The sequence below is a fragment of the Equus quagga genome, chromosome 5, assembly GCF_021613505.1.
Source record: "Equus quagga isolate Etosha38 chromosome 5, UCLA_HA_Equagga_1.0, whole genome shotgun sequence".
In the NCBI taxonomy this organism is placed as follows: Eukaryota; Metazoa; Chordata; class Mammalia; order Perissodactyla; family Equidae; genus Equus; species Equus quagga.
This window is the reverse complement of record NC_060271.1, coordinates 66,097,965-66,114,476: the sequence shown is the minus strand read 5'-3', so window position 1 is coordinate 66,114,476 and position 16,512 is coordinate 66,097,965. Positions and strand designations below refer to the sequence as shown.

The 16,512-nt window shown below is 49.5% G+C and overlaps 1 protein-coding gene across 1 annotated transcript; it reads right to left on the bottom strand.

Moving 5' to 3' along the window:
• Positions 1-6,548: 6,548 nt before the first annotated feature.
• On the bottom strand, positions 6,549-12,561 carry CD8A (CD8 subunit alpha). Its single transcript, XM_046660332.1, has 6 exons — positions 12,383-12,561; positions 11,929-12,294; positions 11,181-11,306; positions 10,853-10,963; positions 10,209-10,239; positions 6,549-7,874 (listed from the first exon to the last, which is right to left on the bottom strand). The coding sequence occupies exons 1-6, from the start codon at positions 12,429-12,431 to the stop codon at positions 7,823-7,825; spliced, it is 735 nt and encodes a 244-aa protein (XP_046516288.1). The 5' UTR covers positions 12,432-12,561; the 3' UTR covers positions 6,549-7,822.
• Between the last annotated feature and the right edge of the window lie 3,951 nt (positions 12,562-16,512).

The window sequence follows — 16,512 nt, the reverse complement described above, 5'->3', positions numbered from 1 at the left end:
TTCATATTCTCTGTTCATTTGATTGTGGAAAAAGTCTAACACATCCAGTAGTTTCAGGGATTTCATTTTAACTTAAAAAGTTCAAATATATTTAATTTATAAATTTCGGACTGATATAATAGAGTTTTGGAAAACTATAAGAAATGCTTTGTTAATGTGTGTATTCCTATGTAAAACACATGGCTTCTCCTGTGTGTATATTTTTAAAAATTAAAGAAATGCACATTTAAAAAGTGTTTTGTGGAACCAATCTGTATAAATGTGACAGGTGACAGGTGTGAGGGAGGGAGTAGGGGGATGCCAATTATGAGAAGAGAACATTGTTTTCTGTGTTGCTAAGGGTCTGCGTATAAAGAATTTAAGAAAATATCTTTGTCACCATCTCATCCTGTTTCTGTGTCACCAGCAGTGTGAGAAGAGGAGGTAGCTGGGCACCCTTCCTGGTTTCTAAGGAGGGGACTGTTAGTGTTTCCAGGCTCCTGTGCCCTGACGCCCGTCCTGTGGATGGCTGGGACCCTCAGACCAGAGTGACGGTGTATGACTGGGAAGAGGAGCCCTGAAACAGCTCCACCCAGGCTGCTGGTGGAGTGGGCTGTGGACACTCAGCATTGCCAGGGAGGAACAGAGGCTGAATTGTCTGTCCTACTCAATGACAAGCTAAGCTGGTAGGAACTAAGAATCTGTGTTTCTTTTTTATATATTCTTTTAGAGAGAAACTCATTCTTATCTGAGATTTTAGAATGTTTCCTACCTATGGGAACCATTGTGGGTCCTCAGTGTGGGTCCCCACCCAGTTGCATTTGGAGCTAGTGACCCATGTGGCGTAGATGAGGCCTGGCAGGCCAGGCCAGAGATCTCATGCCCTACCTAGCGCTAGGGGCTCTCCGGGACCCAGGGTGCTCACTAGCAGTGTGGGCCCCACCTGAGAGCCTGTGAGAAATGCAGACCCTCAGGCCTTAGCCCTCACCTGTTGAGTCAGAATCTGCATGCTCAGGAGCAAACTGGCTTTGCTCACAGGGAGCCTCGTGGATGCTCCCCCTTTCAGGAAGTGTATCCTTCCTCTTAAATGTGTCAGATGAGGATGGAGGGTACTCAGCAAAACTTCCCCGTTTCTTGATGAGTAAGTCCTGAGTCATCAAGAAAAGTTAAATTTACTGTGCTTTGAACTCTGTTTTAGTGCAGTTATTTTAAAAATCAGTGCATTTCTTTAAGCATTCAGGTAATCGAGGGAGTGTTGTATTGTGGCGTGGCGTGGCAAAAGACATTTTCCACTCCCTCCCCACCAAAACGGGGAGGGATGAGCACCAAAGATGCAAAACAGCGGATTTGTGTCAGGACAAAATAAAGACTGAAAAGGAACCTTTAGACAAAGCAGTCATCAGATGTCCCCTGCCCCCAGCCGGATGTAGGGAAGCTTGATGGTAAACAGTGGCCCAGCAAACAGAAATGGCACTTCCCAGGGGGCACACTTTCCTAACTTTTTTTTCCTGGCACCCAGTAAGAAATAAATTTCATGTAATAACCCTCTATACACACAAAGTGTATAGTTCTGAAATAAGTTTTACGGAATTGTTTAATGCTCATAATGTGTGACCCACTCTGATATTTTCTGTTTCTTTTATTATTTCTTTAATGCTCATCAAGACTGAATTGATTTCATGACCTGCTAATGGGTCGAGATTTGCCTTGCATTAAGGGACAATGATGCAATGATCCATTCACAAAGCTACTTTGAAATCTCTGTCAATATATGTATGCTAGAAAGTATTTTATTTTTCTTTTTCCAAAAAAGCATTTTCTTTCAGTGGGGTGTTTCTTTTACTCCTGTGAGTCTTCTTTGCTGCCAAATAGGGTAATATATCTACACGTTAGAAGTATTGTCTAAGTAGGAGCTCCTATGTGTCAGGAAATTTTGAGTTTCCTTAGCTATGCTTTCTTCCAGCTTAGAAAAGTGCAAAGTGCTTCATGCTAAATATTGGCTTGTGCAATAGAATCCTTTGTTTTAATAACATAAACAGATGTATCTATGTTAAAGGCAGAAAATATTTAACATATCGTAGTATGGCACTTTCAGTCATTCAACACGGGGTTTTTTTAAGTGCCGGGCACTGAGAGAGAACAGGATCCTTGGCCTCCTGGAGCTTACAGACCACTGGAAGAAAAGTGGGGAACGAAGACCGTGTAGCGAGGTTAATTCCCACCAGTGACCTAACTACTGGAGGATAATGGGAGGGAAAAGAAGGGAGATTGTGTAAGATTATGTGAGAGAAGAGAGGTGAGTTGTGTATTTTTAAGGCCCACTCTGGCTTTAGTGGGATGAAAGGTGGTTGGGGAGGGGATGAGGCTGGAGGCGGGGAAGCCGGTACAGTAGCTATTATGGGTGTGTTAGTATTTGTTGAGCATTGATCTTGTGCCAGGTGCTTTTGTAGGTGCTGGAGATAGAGTGGTGAACAAGACAGAAAATACAGCAAAATGATGTTTTTGTCACACAAAGTTTGTGCTCTGAATGCTTTTGTAGTTTAGAGAGGCCTTAAGGTGTTCTTGTCACTTGAGTGATGCACATCCTTGCTCTGGTATTCTAAAATATATCCCCATTTCTTTCTGTTGTCCACATTTTCTCGGAGGGTGAATTTCTAGCTTCACCATGCTCTCCTTACGTATATTGGTCTCGTCCACCGTGTGAATTGTGTAATGTTCTGCCAATTTCCCGTTGGGATTGGTCGTCTTACTCCATTTGAAGACTCTGTTCAGCCACCATGCAAGCACTGCCATTCCAATGAAGGACTCGGGTGTCGTTTCCCCTCTAAAGCAGAAACGTTCCTTAAAAGGAAACGTGGTATTTGTCAGCGTTCAGGACTCATCATTTCAGGAGCTTTCTCATTCATTTTGGGGTCTTTCCCCTCCTGGACAGATTAGAAATGCATTTTAGGTTACTTTCATTCTTAAGCACAAGACCCTGTTGCTTTTGGTTATTTTAGATTAATGAGCTGCTGATCTCCCCTGAAGAGGACTTTTCATGGGAAATGATCGAATTGTCATGAAAGCTTTCAGAGGTGGCTCGGAATGTGGGCTGGGGGCCTTTGACTTGGCTAGTGTGCACCAGTGAGCAGCGTGTGTGGAGAAGGCTGTGTAGGGTTTGTGTGGTGGCTTTATGCCATCAGGGACCCAGCCTCCCGTCTTTCTACCCCACAGCCTTAACATGTGGCCACAGTATCACCTCAGTGTCTAATCATAACTGTGTTTCGGACAGGGAGGAGGTGGAAGGGAGTAGGAAGAGAGCAAGCTCCCATTTGAGTAACCCCTTTGAAGAGTCTTTTCTGGAAGCTCCTCCTAGTAACTTATTAGCCACACTTGAGTGCAAGGACATCTGGGAAATGTAGTCTTAGCTGGGCACATTGCCACCTGTAACAAAATGAGGGTTCTGTTAGGAAGAAGAGGAGAGTGGTTGTTAAGAAAGCAACTTGCAGTCTCTGCCACACTTAACTGTATTTCACCCAGGAAACCAATGAAATTTTGTAGCAGAATTAGGCCATCAGCGCCAGCAGTTGGTGCGACCTTCCACCTGCATTGAGATACTAAACAAAGACTTGGCTGTCACTGACATACCTCTAGCTGCATTTGTTAGACCCTGGTGGTATTTGTGGTATTTGCACTAACTTCAGACACAACCCTTGCTCTACTCTTGTTCTAGAACATTCTCCGTCCCATTTGTTTCATTTCAGAGCAGGTGGCGACCTTTGTTTTTGATCTTAGGCTGTGTAGGTAGAAAGTACCTTTGGTTTTGAGGTGCTTATAGATTTTTAGAGAATTTAAAAATTGTATTCATCTGATTTTGAAATTTGAAAAGACTGCAGAGTATTCAATACAGCAGAGCCTGTTAAGATTTTGGGTTGTGGGATTAGACCTGAGTCTAATTGTGTGATTTGGGGCAACTGATAGAAACCTCTGTGCCTTAGTTTCCTCATCTGTAAAGTAGAATGATATTAGTTCTACCTCATAGTTTTGATGAAGCTTAAATGAGATACCTGCCTGTGGTGAGTGCCAAATAACTGGTATTTTACTGTCAGTAAAACATAAGGCAGATGACCTCTGCAGGTCACAGCCAGCTAAGGGAGAGCAGGAAAGAGGAGCGAGTAACTGGCAGGCACAGATGAGATACGCCCAAAGGGATAGGGGATTCAGTAGGTGCTGAGATGGCACAGTGGGTCAGCACATGCTTTTCCTACTCTGGCAGCCCCCTCCACCTGCTCTAGACATGGTAGAGCTCTGTGCAATGGATAGACAGCCGTGAGCAGCACAGCGGGTGGTGACGGAATGCGAGGCTGAGGGGAGCTTCAGGTGAGACAGTGCCGAGGGCCGCACCTGTCTGGGACTGAGCTCCTGTGACATGTGTGGGAAGGGTTGCCCTCCCACACACTGGGGCGCTGAGATCCCTGGGTAAGATAATAACGCGTGTATCCATCGGGGATGGTTACTGTGTACCCCTCTTTGAGAATACAAATAGGCAGACTCAGACACATGTGGCTGCATTTAAAGCGTAATTAGTACAACACTGGTTTTGAAAAACTCAGTACAAGGTCATTTTTTCAGCATATATTTATTTGTTACTTTGCCATGTTCCAGGAGCTATTCTAGCCACTTGGGGAAAAAAATATGTAAACTCATACATTCCTCCCAACAACCCTTTGAGGTGGGAACTATTATTGCCCTCGTTTTACAGGTAGGGAAACAGGTATTGAGACATGAAGTCACTTGCCAGAGAACACACTTACTGAGTAGCAGAGCCAGTGTTTAACCGAATCTAAGGCAGTCCTGGCCTCCTTTAGTTCCCTTTGATGGAGAGACGCTGCTCCAGCCTGCTTTTAGGAGCAGGGTAAGTGGTCCCTGCCCCAGGTGGTCGTAAAATTGTGTGCCGGGAAGGATTTGCACACGGCCCAGGGCAGGAGGGAGGGGCAGCTTCCTGCTGTAGCAAACGGAGATTTCTCCCTGACTTGCTGCTCGAAGAGTCACTCAAGATTTCCGAGGGTAGAGTGAGTTCTCTTGAGAGCAGTTTAACAGCTGGAGAAAACACCGACAAACTTCTCTGTTTTTTTCCTTCCACAAATAGGATATGTTTTGTTAAATGAGTGAATGTTTGTTACATGAACCACACCGAGGCTGGATTCCAGCCAGCTGATACCAAATTTATGGCATGATGGAGAGGTAATTTCTCTACTAACTGTTTTTCAGGGTTCAGAACTGTGTTGTGGGCATCTTACACACAGGAGAATTTGTAGAAACATTGTATGCTTCAGGCCAGAGATTGGCAAGTGAAAAATGACTCTTAGACCTGAGGCTGCCAGCTTGGAACTGTCTGGTGCTCCTTCCCCGTGTGTAGACAAACAGTTGGACATGTGGTGGTAGCAAGCCCTGAGCCTAAATTCAGAGCCCACCTTTAGCATGCTTTAGCCTCATGGCCTGCAGCTTGGTTTTCTATTTACTCCCTGGTCCTGGGGGCCAACTTGAATGAATACTTTTTCCTATGTTGATACTTTTAATCTCCAAATTATTGTTTACCATTTTATTTGTGGTAAATGAAACTCTTTTTTAGGGGGTATGAAAAAATCAGTAAGTATTTAACTCTCTCGGGAGCCTCTCAATGTGGCTTCTCGGCTGCTCACTGCTCAAGCTGCAGGTTGAAGAGGAAATGCCCCTCATGAGGGAAATGCCCTGGCCCAGATTCTTCGACACTCGTGCTCCCTGCACAGCCATGCTCACGAGTTTCTCCCGTGAGGAGAGGAGTGGCTGTTCCAGGACGCTCTTCCTTGCCTTTTCCAGGGAACCCAGAGACAGCCCAGAGCCCAGGCCCCGTTTCCACAGGAGGCCCCTGAGCCTGGCCCTCCTCCAGGCTGGGCCTCGGGCCTTCAGTCCCCGGTGTGTCCCCTGGTTCTGGTCAGCTGGATAGGTTCAGGGAGGTGGGGGCAAGAAACTTCATTTCATAGTAAGTTTTTCAGCTTTCACTTCTGCTTTCTCATGTTTGGGACATTTTTCCTCTCACTTCCTGTTCTCTAAAAGTATCTTGATTTTAAAAATTAAGATTGTGGGAGGCAGTTTCTATAGGGCAGAGGACGTTCTCTTTTTGGCCTGGTGCTAGCTATATGAGTGTGCTCACTTAGTGAACTTGGAGCTGTACACTTAGGATGTGCGCGCTTCTCGGTAGGTATGTTACCTAACTACGAGAATGAAGATTTTGTGATTTATGAGAGAGTGTCAGTTCCTCTGTTACCAAGAATTAGAATTCAAGAAAAGGTGATGCAAGAAGAGGCTAATCTGTTCTAATTGATGTGAAAATGGGGAGTCCAGGGTGAAGGTGTGGACCGACTCAATTACTTTTAGGTATTTATCCTAAAGAAACAAAGGGGTGTGCAAAGTTTTAGTAGTGTTACTATAGTACTGAAAAATTGAAAACAATTAAATGCTGAGTAGTAGTTAACTATTACTATATTATTATTATATTATTATAAATGATGGTACAACCAAAAATGGAATGCTATTTTGCCATTAAAACGTATGCTATAAATGTTTGTTTATTAAAGCCACTTATGAAAGCATAATGCAATCCCACTTTTTAAAAAGCCAAGGATATATTTTACATTTATGCATAGAAAATAATCAGGAAGAATGTACGCCATAATAGTAACAATGGATTACATCTGAGGTAAAGAATTACCGGTGATCTTTATTTCCTTATCTGTGTTAGTTTTTCTTGCAACGAGCACACATTTCTTGTGCCGCACTCTGAGGACGGAAATGCATGTGCAGGGCAGCACTTTCCGCTCTTAGCCTCCTCACCAATCTGTTCTGCCACATCCTCACATCCGCTGGGCAAGGGGAGGCCAGGGGCTGTGCTGGCAGCTCGCTGACAATTCTGCCTTTACAAACTAAAGAGTCATTCGTGACCCCAGGAGCACGTTCAGATATGGCATCTCAAGTTTAGGGATTCAGGAGGCCCTCTGTTCAACTTTCCTGAAGCCCAAATCATGTGTGTAAAGAGGTGGCCTCTCCTCTTTCCTGGGTCCCTCTGCAACGCAAAGCCTGGGAGAGCCATTTTGTCTCCACTGAGGGATCTCACAGAGGTTTTCTTTAGAGATGGAGTGATTCATTTTCCAGGATTCGGTTCACCCCTTCCATCTATTTGAGGAATTCCTGCCTATACAGTTTCACACTTGATTATGAAGAAGTTTGTCCAGCTATGTTATAGAACTCTGTCCAAGGCAGAAGCTCCCTTGCCTTATTTCATTACCTTCTCAGAGCTCTGGGTGCAGTAACGGGTGTATCACAGGTGCTCAAGAAATAACTTGTTCCCTTGCCGTTTGAGACACAGCACCGCATGCTGAGACAGAGGCCTCCGGAAGAAAGACCTGAATGGCCAAGCTGCTCCCCATTTCTGGACCTCAGCCTCCTCCCTCCTAAAATGGGTGAGAAAGAGGTTTGGGCTGAGTGGGGGCTGAGGCCCCCTGCCAGCTCTAACAGCCTGATTCTGAGAACACAGCTTGCGGTAGCTCTGGCCTGCCCGCACTTTACCCCAGCATGTTTGCACAACGGTACTGTAACCCTTGCGGTGTACCATTGACATTAGATAGTCTTGTTTTGTATCAATTAAAGTAAACACATGAAGAAAAAGAAACCCTTCCCACCCCACCCCCACAAAAATAATAATGACAATGAATACATAAGGAAGGAAGGCTGGAAAAACCAAAAGGGAAGGACTGTTGCTCTCCTCGTGCAGAGAGTTCTCAGTTTGAGTGCTTGTAGTGGCTGTTGCACAAGGCCTGTCGCCATGTCAGACGTATCTCTCTGAAGTGGTAGGCTTGCCTGCCGGTCTGACCAGGGGCCTGAAAGAGAGGCAGGCGACCATCATTGCAGCAAGAGCCCCTGCAGTGCAGTGCATCCATCTCTGTCTACCCAGCTTCCCCGGCCTCCCAGCCTTTCAAGGTTCTGAGGACTTGTCCCTCGGGCAGCAGCAGGGGACTGGGTGAATGACCTCAGCAACCCTGCCAAGCGCCTTACTTGTACCATCTTGTTTAATCCTCACAGCAACCTGGGGAGTAGGCACTGGGAGTGAGAGGTTAGGGAAGGTGCCCAAGGTCACATAACTAGGAGGTGGTGGAGCCAGGATCTGAACCCAGTTAGTGTAGCTTCCTGGAGGCTTTGTCAAGATCCCATGGAGGTGAGAGGAGGCTCATAACCAAAATCACCAGCTGACCTGATTCTCAGCCCCCAGGAAGATCACAGGGAATAGAGAGGATGTGAGCAAACCACTACTGTCAGGCAAGCAGAGCTACTTTACCTAAAGTCCCTTTGACACCCAAATTTGATGTCACACTAAAAATGTGTGTTAATTCAGTACTGGGCTAGCGCCTCCTAAATGTGCTAATTCATCATGAGTGTTGTGTCTACACACAACCTCCTCCAAAACCTCTTTGTTGAAGCTGAGCTGCCCTCCATCATCACTCAGGACATCAACTCAGGTCTCTGAACTCAGCAGTGCTTAATCTGCATAGCTTTATATCTCAGGGCAGAGTTTTATTCTCAGTTATTCATTTCAAAATGAGAATTTTCAGAAAAGATAGAAAGAAGGGATGGTTCTCCTCCAAAAGCTTCCAACTGCACCTCAAGTGTTGAAAATGCTAAAAATCCTTCACTCTTTTTAAAGTCTTTATCCCCTTGGTATATCACCTATAACATATGCACCAGAAGTTCATTACATTTCCGTTGTTAAAAATAATAACGTATGGGGCCAGTCCAGTGGCGTAGCGGTTAAGTTCGCACGCTCTGCTGCAGCAGCCCAGGGTTCACCGGTTCGGATCCAGGGCATGGACTTAAGCACCGCTCATCAAGCCATGCTGTGGCAGCATCCCACATATAAAGTAGAGGAAGATGGGAACAGATGTTAGCTCAGGGCTAATCTTCCTCAAAAAAGAAAAAAAAAGGATGTTGAATTTGTGTTCCTTCAGAGACATAGCAAGGAGTGTGAAAGGCAAACCCCAGGTATAAAATCTGAAATATTTTCATCTACTGAAAGGAACAGGTGAATATAGTTGGTTATCTTTAACCCCCTCCACCCCCAGCCCCCAACCACCAGAAGAAGGAGCCTGAGCTTTAGACAGACATTGCAGCTCTGCTACTTTCTGGTAATACGGCCTTGGACAAGTCAGTAAATGTCCCAACCCTCAGTTTCCTCATCTGTAAAATGGTGGCCACAGTAACTACTTTAAAGGTTGTTATGAAACTTGAAATTAAATATATATGTATAAAGCAAGTAACTGTTTCACTGTAGGCTTTCATCAAATGGTTATTATTATTATCATCATTGATAATCCAAGTCTAAGCATGTGTCTGCCACCTTGGGTATGTTTCTTGATCTCTGAGCCAGTGCTCTGTGAGATGGGGCTGCTGTGAGGATAAGACAGACCCTGAATGTCACCCCCATCTCAGTGTGGGGCTGGAGCAGGGGCTCCTTAGACGTGAGCACAGGGCTGCCTCAGCCTGTGCACGAAGGAGCGGGGTGAGGGGCGGGGACAGAGGCCTCTCTCCTCTCTTCCCGACACTGGCTTTTGTTTTTACTTTTTTCCTGATCATTTCAGAATGATCATGGGCTGGAATTGGATGGGGGAGTCACCTGAGCTGCCAGATAGCTAATTGCCCCTGCCTCTGGTCCCCTCCTCTTCCACTCCAGTCCTCAGCAGCAAATCAAAGCTCTGCGTTGGCATAGGGAAATTAGGAACCCAGGCCATTATTTATTTGATTCAGGTGATAAAAGATTGACTCTCAAGAAACTAGACCAAACAACTAGCAAAAAAAAATCTCTTAAGAAAACAACAAAACCCAGCTGGAATCGTCTAGATAAAGAGCCCCCACATCTTTCTGGGAGCTAGGATTAACTGGGGAAATCCTTCAGATGGGTTTTTTGGTGCTAGGCCACATAAGAAGGAGGTTTACCGAAGTCACACTGCTCTCCCCAGCAGCTCAACCTGGGCCTCCATTTTCTCCACCTGTCCTGCCTTCTGCCTCTCTTTGCTGCGCCACCATGCTGACTCCCCGCCCCCAGGACTCCACTGCCGTGGCCTCTCTCTGGGAACGTTTCCCACCACCTGCTGCTTGGGAAGCCAGGACCTGTGCCCAGGGCTGCCCGGGGTTAGCAGGCCCAGGGGTTCTAAGAGACTCACCTGGGACATTTGCAAACACGTCTTCGGTTCCCTGGATGAGGAAAAAAAAAGTGATAAAGCAACTGTATCCCTACCCCCCCATAGTCCCCAATATAATTTTCCTTCTCTTTTCCTATTTCTTTAGGATTATAACTCGAGAGTCCAGGGAGGGCTTCCTTTCCATCCCTCTTCTCATCCATTTAAAAAACATTGCAAATACAGGTGCGGGTGAATGGAGTTAGTCCAGTCGCCTGCGTGGGATCCAAAGCAGGGTAGGGGGGTCGCGGGGGAAGGAGCCAAGGGTAAATCTCAGCCCGTCGTGTTTTTGACCCAGCCTGCCTGGGCACTGGTCCCGGGGCCACGGCGGCCCCTTCCCGCGCCGGCGTTTGTCACAAGCGGGGACTTTGCGCTCGCTGCAGGATTTTACCTGTGGCTGCTGCTCCGGGGCTAGGGCTCTGTCTTCCTAAAAACCTCCCCCAGAGTGGAAAAAGGGGCAGGCAGGGGCTTTCCCGAGCTCTGTCTCTAGGAAAGAAATCAGCTGTGCCTGGACCTCCGATGCACCTCCGCAGTCCCAGAAATCTCAAGCCGCAAGGGGAGCTGGAGCAGGCGGCGCAAAGGGCCGCAGTGGGGCAGACCCCTCCCCGCCGTGATTCCCTAGGACTTACTGTGGTTGCAGATGATGGTGATGATCAGTGACAAGAGAAGGACCGCGCAGGTCCCAGCCAGGGGAGCCCAGATGTAGATATCACAGTCGAAGTCCAGCCACTTCTTACCTACTGTCGACACCGAAGACGCGGACATTTAGGAGCGAGCCCGGGATCCCCCACCCCGCCCTGCCAGTCCAGGCACGTCTCCGGGCTCCAGAGCTTGGTTTCCCAACCACTTAGCCTACGGCTCTACTTCTAGGATCAGGGCTGGCCCTGGCAGGGGCTCTCCCTGCGGTCCGCACGGCCCCTGGCTCACCCCCTCCCGGGGGCCCTGCGCCCGCCTCACCCGGGCTGCCCTTCGCGGGCCGGCACGTCTCTGGGCGCCGAGTAACCGGCTGCGACGCGTTGGTGGCCGCCCGCATGGGTGGTCGCGGCGTGGGTGGTCGCGGCGCGGGCGTCGTGGTGGGCTTAGCTGCAGGAGCAACAGAGCGTGGTTGGGGGTCCGGCTGGGGCTGGGGACGCGAGTCTCCCCCCAGCTCCCCACCTTTGCCCAACGGGGCGCCTCCTCCGGGTTTTCCACTGGAGGAGCGACAGACTGCTGCCCGCGCCGCACTCTGCGCTCAGAGCAGGAGAGACCGGGTGGGACCTCCCGGATTCGCGCTGACCTCTTCGCGGCGGGCGCGGTAGCCTGCTGCGTCCCGGGCTCCGCGAAGCGCACCTGGCGCCTCGGACGGGAACGCAGGAGCCCTTTCCCCTCCACCCAGCCTCTCTCCAGGGCTCAACCGGGAACCTTGTGGATTCGGGTTGATAGACTCATTTTCCTGACGAGCAAATGAACGCTCAGAGAGTAAGTAACTTGCCTGGGCTCACACAAGCACCTAAACTCGAGCCCACATCGGCCGGACCTAAAGAGTCATCCTTTCAGTCCCTACCCAGCCGCACTTTAGCCTCAGTTTCCTCGTCTGTGAAATGGGAACAGTAAGTAGCCCTCAGGGGCGTTAAGAGGCTCCAAAGCGGGGCCTCCGTGTGAAAAACGGGTTCAGAGGTGAGCCCAAACCCCCCACCGAGAGGTGCCGCACCCCCAGCGCCCGGACCTGGCAGGAAGACGGGCACGAAGGGGCTGAAGTAGATTATCGAGTTGCTCAGGACCGAGCAGAAATAGTAGCCCTGGTCCTTCTCGCTGAAGTGGTGCAGGGCGAGGCCGAAGACGGCGTCCTGGATCCTCTCGCCTGAGAACTTCTTGGTGTCCAAGTCCTCGGCCGGCTTGATCCGGCCTTTGGTGATGTACATCAGGAAGACCGGGCGGGCGGCGGGGCGGGGCGGCTGGTAGAGCCACGAGCAGCCCGGAGCTTGGTTGGACAGCAGCACCTCGCAGCGCAGGTTCAGCGTCTTGCCCGGTTGCGGGGGCCCCTCCGGCTGCGTCATCCGGAACGAGTTGGACCCAAGGGCGAGGACGGCGTCTGCAGAGGGCAGGCAGCGAGGCTGAGCCCGGAGCCCCGCGCCCCCCGCCAGCCTATCTCCCGCCTTTCCCGAGGGTCGCAAACTCACGGAGCAGTAGGGCCAGCGGCAGGAGCAGGAAGGTCCCAGGCTCGGCCATGGCGCGCTCCCCGGCGCGGCTCAGCTCGGCTCAGCTCGAAGTTCCCACGGGAGCCGAGGCGCGCAGAAGCAGAGGGGACGCGGAGGGGGGAAGTTGCGCCCTTGGGCCGGCCACGGAGCCCGATTTCACGTTTGGAGGATGTGATGTCACCCGAAGCCCTATCAGGAGAGAGTCGCCCTCCTTTTCGCGGTTGTCACCTTCCAGCCCAGCGAGGGGGCTGGGGTCCGCGAATGGAGGCCGTCGAGGCAGCCTGGCGGGGCAGCTGGGGGCAGCTGAGAACTGCGAGTTTGAGCATGAGGAGAAGGGCTGGGAATGACCGTTGGTAATGGCTCTTTTGTGGCAGTGACAGAGACAGAGGATAAAGAGAAATTTCAAGAAGTGAGGCTGGGAGTAAGCAGGAAAGGGGAGAGAAGTATTCACTTTCTTTGCCTTCACTTCAAGTCTCTCTAGCACTGTCACCTTGGGGCTTTTTGTCTGCAAAGTGGGCACCGAGGGCTGAGAAGGAAGAGGAGTTAGTGACGCCCGCTTCTTGGACCGGGTCATCGGAGTGTTCACCGAGGAAGGACCTTCTCCCTTACGGTGAAGAGAGTTTCATGGGGCAGCAGCCACCAGAGCGTAGGGTGGGGCTGGCAGTCCTCTGCCCACCACACCCTTGGGGCTTTCCTCCAGCTGCTAATCCTCATCACACAGCCATACCCCTTCTTGGGGCCATTGCAACAACATCCGCACTAGTCTCTCCTGGCCAGTGCTCCAGCCACCCTGCTGTGATCATTATTCTCATAAAGGAGCTCTGATAATGTCACTCCTGCAGCCTCCCATGACCTGTAGGACTGGCTGGAAGCTCAACCCTCGCTTAGCTCAGAGCCTTCAGGAGCTGGCCCCTCCCAGCCTCTGCCCAGTCCCCTGCTGCTGTGTGCTCACTCGGGTTCTCTTGCCTTTGCTGTTCCCTTTGCCTGGAACCAGTTCTGTGTAAGCCCTTGGACCAGCTCTGGTGCTCTGGGACTTGGATCTCATTTCTCTGTATCCCCAGCTCTGGGTGCTCTGCAGGGACATGTGTGCAGCCTGGGTGAGCGCTTGGTTGGAGGCAGTTGGCCCTCTCTCCCCCTGGCATGCACGTGTCCCCTTCCTTTTTGTCTGTTGCTCTCCTGAACCCTTCCAGCCCCAGGGGGTGCCGTCCTCCCGTTTCTTCAGGCTTCCCAGGTCTTCCACTTTGAATCCTACAGTGGGTGCTGCTTGGTTCTAGAGTCGAGCCACCTGGCATTATCTGTTCCGTGTGTCTGCCCCACCTGGGAATTCTGCCCACACCATGTCCCAGACACCCCCCAGATGTCACATCACAGCTTGGGCTGAGCTGTTTGCAGAATTGCACTCCCCTCATGGGGTCTGAACTTGAGTGTTGAATGGACTTTTCTAAATTATTACTTTGATATCAGTGCCCCTCAGCCCTTCTTGGGTCTCTAACTTGGGACCTTTAACATTTTATATTTAGAAACGTTTTTTAAAGTATCTTTTCAATGACAAGAGTTACATATGCTTGAAAAACTTCAGACAATACAAAAAAGAATACAGGGAAAGCTCCCTGTCTCAACTCTCCTCGCCACCATCCATTCTCCAGAGAAAACAGAGTTGAGTGTGTCCCTCAGATATCATCTGTGCATAAACAGACCTTTATGTCATTCTAGACAACTGTGGTTGTACTGTGTATATTTTTTGCAAGTTTCCTTACTTATCTGACAGTAGAAGAAGAAAAAAGCTTTTCATGTCAGCACATGTAAATCTACCCCATTCCTCTAAATGAATGCCTTTTACATGGATGTTCCATAATTTAGCTTTCCTGTTAGTGGACGTCTAAGCAGTTTCTCAATTTTTGCAATTGCTAGCAAGGCTGTAGTAGATAAATGTATTTGTATCATTGAGGACTTGCACCAGTACAGGTCACATTTCCAAATGGAAGATGAGGGAGGTTGGGGAAGAAAAACTCTTTGTAATGATGGTTATGACTGCGATACACAGCAGTGGATCCCCTGGCATATAGATGTATGCATATGGGCGTGTATGTGCGTGTGCCTCTGTGTGTGTGTGTATCCCTGGCTGTGTAGACAGTGCTGTCCCTTAACTCACATGAATGAGGATGAAAAGGAAACAGCCAAGTCTACCAACGCGGCAATCCTCATTTTAGATAGTTTGCCATTTTGCCTCTCTGTTCCCACTGCAGGAGGAGTGTCAAATGGCCCTGCTGGCCAAAGGAGGAAATCAGGAGGGTGGTAGAGAGGCTGACCAGCCATGAAAGTATCCCTCGCCCTCTGGAGGAAGCATTGGAGGGGAGCCAGAGTCAACTGGCAGCTATTTGGATCTTGGGAACCAGGTCCTTGAGTAAGATGATGGCCGGATTATGGGGTGCAGTGCTTGAAAATAGAGTAGTCCCATCTCAGTCTCCCGGAAGTGAGCTGCAGCTGGCTTGGAGTCCTTCCAGCCTTGCAGTAAAGAAAAAAGTCAGCCTTGGGGGTGGCAGCCCCTTTGTACAGAGATTGATGGGGGGGGCACGTCAAACCCACCAAGGAGGCTTTGTGACCCCAATGAGAGTGTGGTGCAGTCTCAAGTTAACCACAATGACATCCTCCCTGCAGCAGGCCAGAGAGCAGATGCAATTGTGCAAGTCCTGGGGATGCTTGCTTGCTGGAGGGCCAGGTGTGCAGAGCGCTGGGTGGGGCCGGCCCATGACTACCAGGTAACCTTCCACAGCCCACGCTGCGGCAGTCCCAAGGGATGGCGTGAAGACATGAGAACAGCTGAACTCTGTCAAGCAAGCCCCTTATTTTTGAAAACATCCAGAGAGAGACAGGGTAAGGGAGTAACCAGTTTCTACACTGAATTAAACAGGTCTTTGTTTTTCTCAAAGTGTTTGTTCTTAAAACATGGAAATGAAGTCACTTTAATTAACATGAATTAAAGACATATTCAGAATGTACAGCTGGGCAGGGCAGCGGTGGGAAATTAATCAGGGCTCTGTGCCACAGTTCCGAAGATGCTGACTCAGGGACAACCTGGAATCACGGCTGTGGAAGCGGCCCACTGTCTCCCTTTGCCCATCTAGGTCTTTGGAGATGTTAGTGTCTCCTTGGAAGGAGTTAGCTTGTTTGGACCTAGAAAGGCTTTGGAAGCCTAGAGTTGTCAGAGCCTTGCTTTATCTCAATCACAAAGACTTGATGATTTTACCTCACCTCTGTCACTCCTGCTTTCCTCCACCCCAGACCTCCAAGTTCATCTAGGCTACTATTATCTTTTGCCTGGACTTTTGCAATGGTCTGCTAACTGGCCACCCTACTTCTACCCTGGTCCCTTCCAGGGCTTCTGGTCTCTCCCAGTGAAAATCTCGTCCTGCCAACCCCCGGCTTCACCCGTAAGGGCTTGCCACGGTCCCTAGTAGAACATCTGGTAATCCCAAATGCTGCCTGAGGCCCTGCACACTCGGCTCTGCAGCCCCATCTCCATCCTCTCCTGGTCGCCTTCTTCACATCTCCGGGCTTGGCATCTCTCTGTTTCTCAAAGTGTCCCTGCTGCTTTCCACCTCAGCGCCACCAAGCACGCTGTTCCCTCAGCCTGGATTGTTCTCACTTCTGCTATCTGATTAGCAGACTCCTCTTCCTCAACACCCAGCTCAAGCATCTCCTCCCTCTGGAGCTGAGCCTCTTGCCCCCTTCCATTCCCAGGCAGTGTAGAACACATCCTTCTCTGCGTCACCTGGACCCTGGGCATCCCTCGATTGGAGCACAACAATGGTTTGTTTGCTCAGCCAACTTGATGACCAGAACCTTGGTCCTTTGAGGAAGACACCTTGTCTTGTTCACATTTATACTATGGTGCTTAACAGAGGGCGTGGCACATACTTGGTCTTCAGGAAACCCTTGTTTAGTAAAAGCTCACCAAAGGCAGAATCAGGGTAGAGCAGATCAGAGGAGGTAGAGAGAGTTCTTTTCAGGTAAGAGTGGTCAGGAAAGCCTTTACAAAGTGGCTGGTTTGGAGATAAGGTAAGAACTAGGAGAGAGGTTGGTTAGAATAAGGCATTCAACTTCTGGTCAAG

Bases quoted from the DNA above. Each gene is read 5' to 3' on its own strand.
- CD8A (XM_046660332.1), bottom strand. From the start codon at position 12,431: ATGGCCGAGCCTGGGACCTTCCTGCTCCTGCCGCTGGCCCTACTGCTC. The intron at 12,295-12,382 runs GTGAGTTTGCGA...TGCCCTCTGCAG, and splicing joins GCCGCTGGCCCTACTGCTCC to ACGCCGTCCTCGCCCTTGGG. The intron at 11,307-11,928 runs GTCCGGGCGCTG...TTGCTCCTGCAG, and splicing joins CGTGCCCGTCTTCCTGCCAG to CTAAGCCCACCACGACGCCC.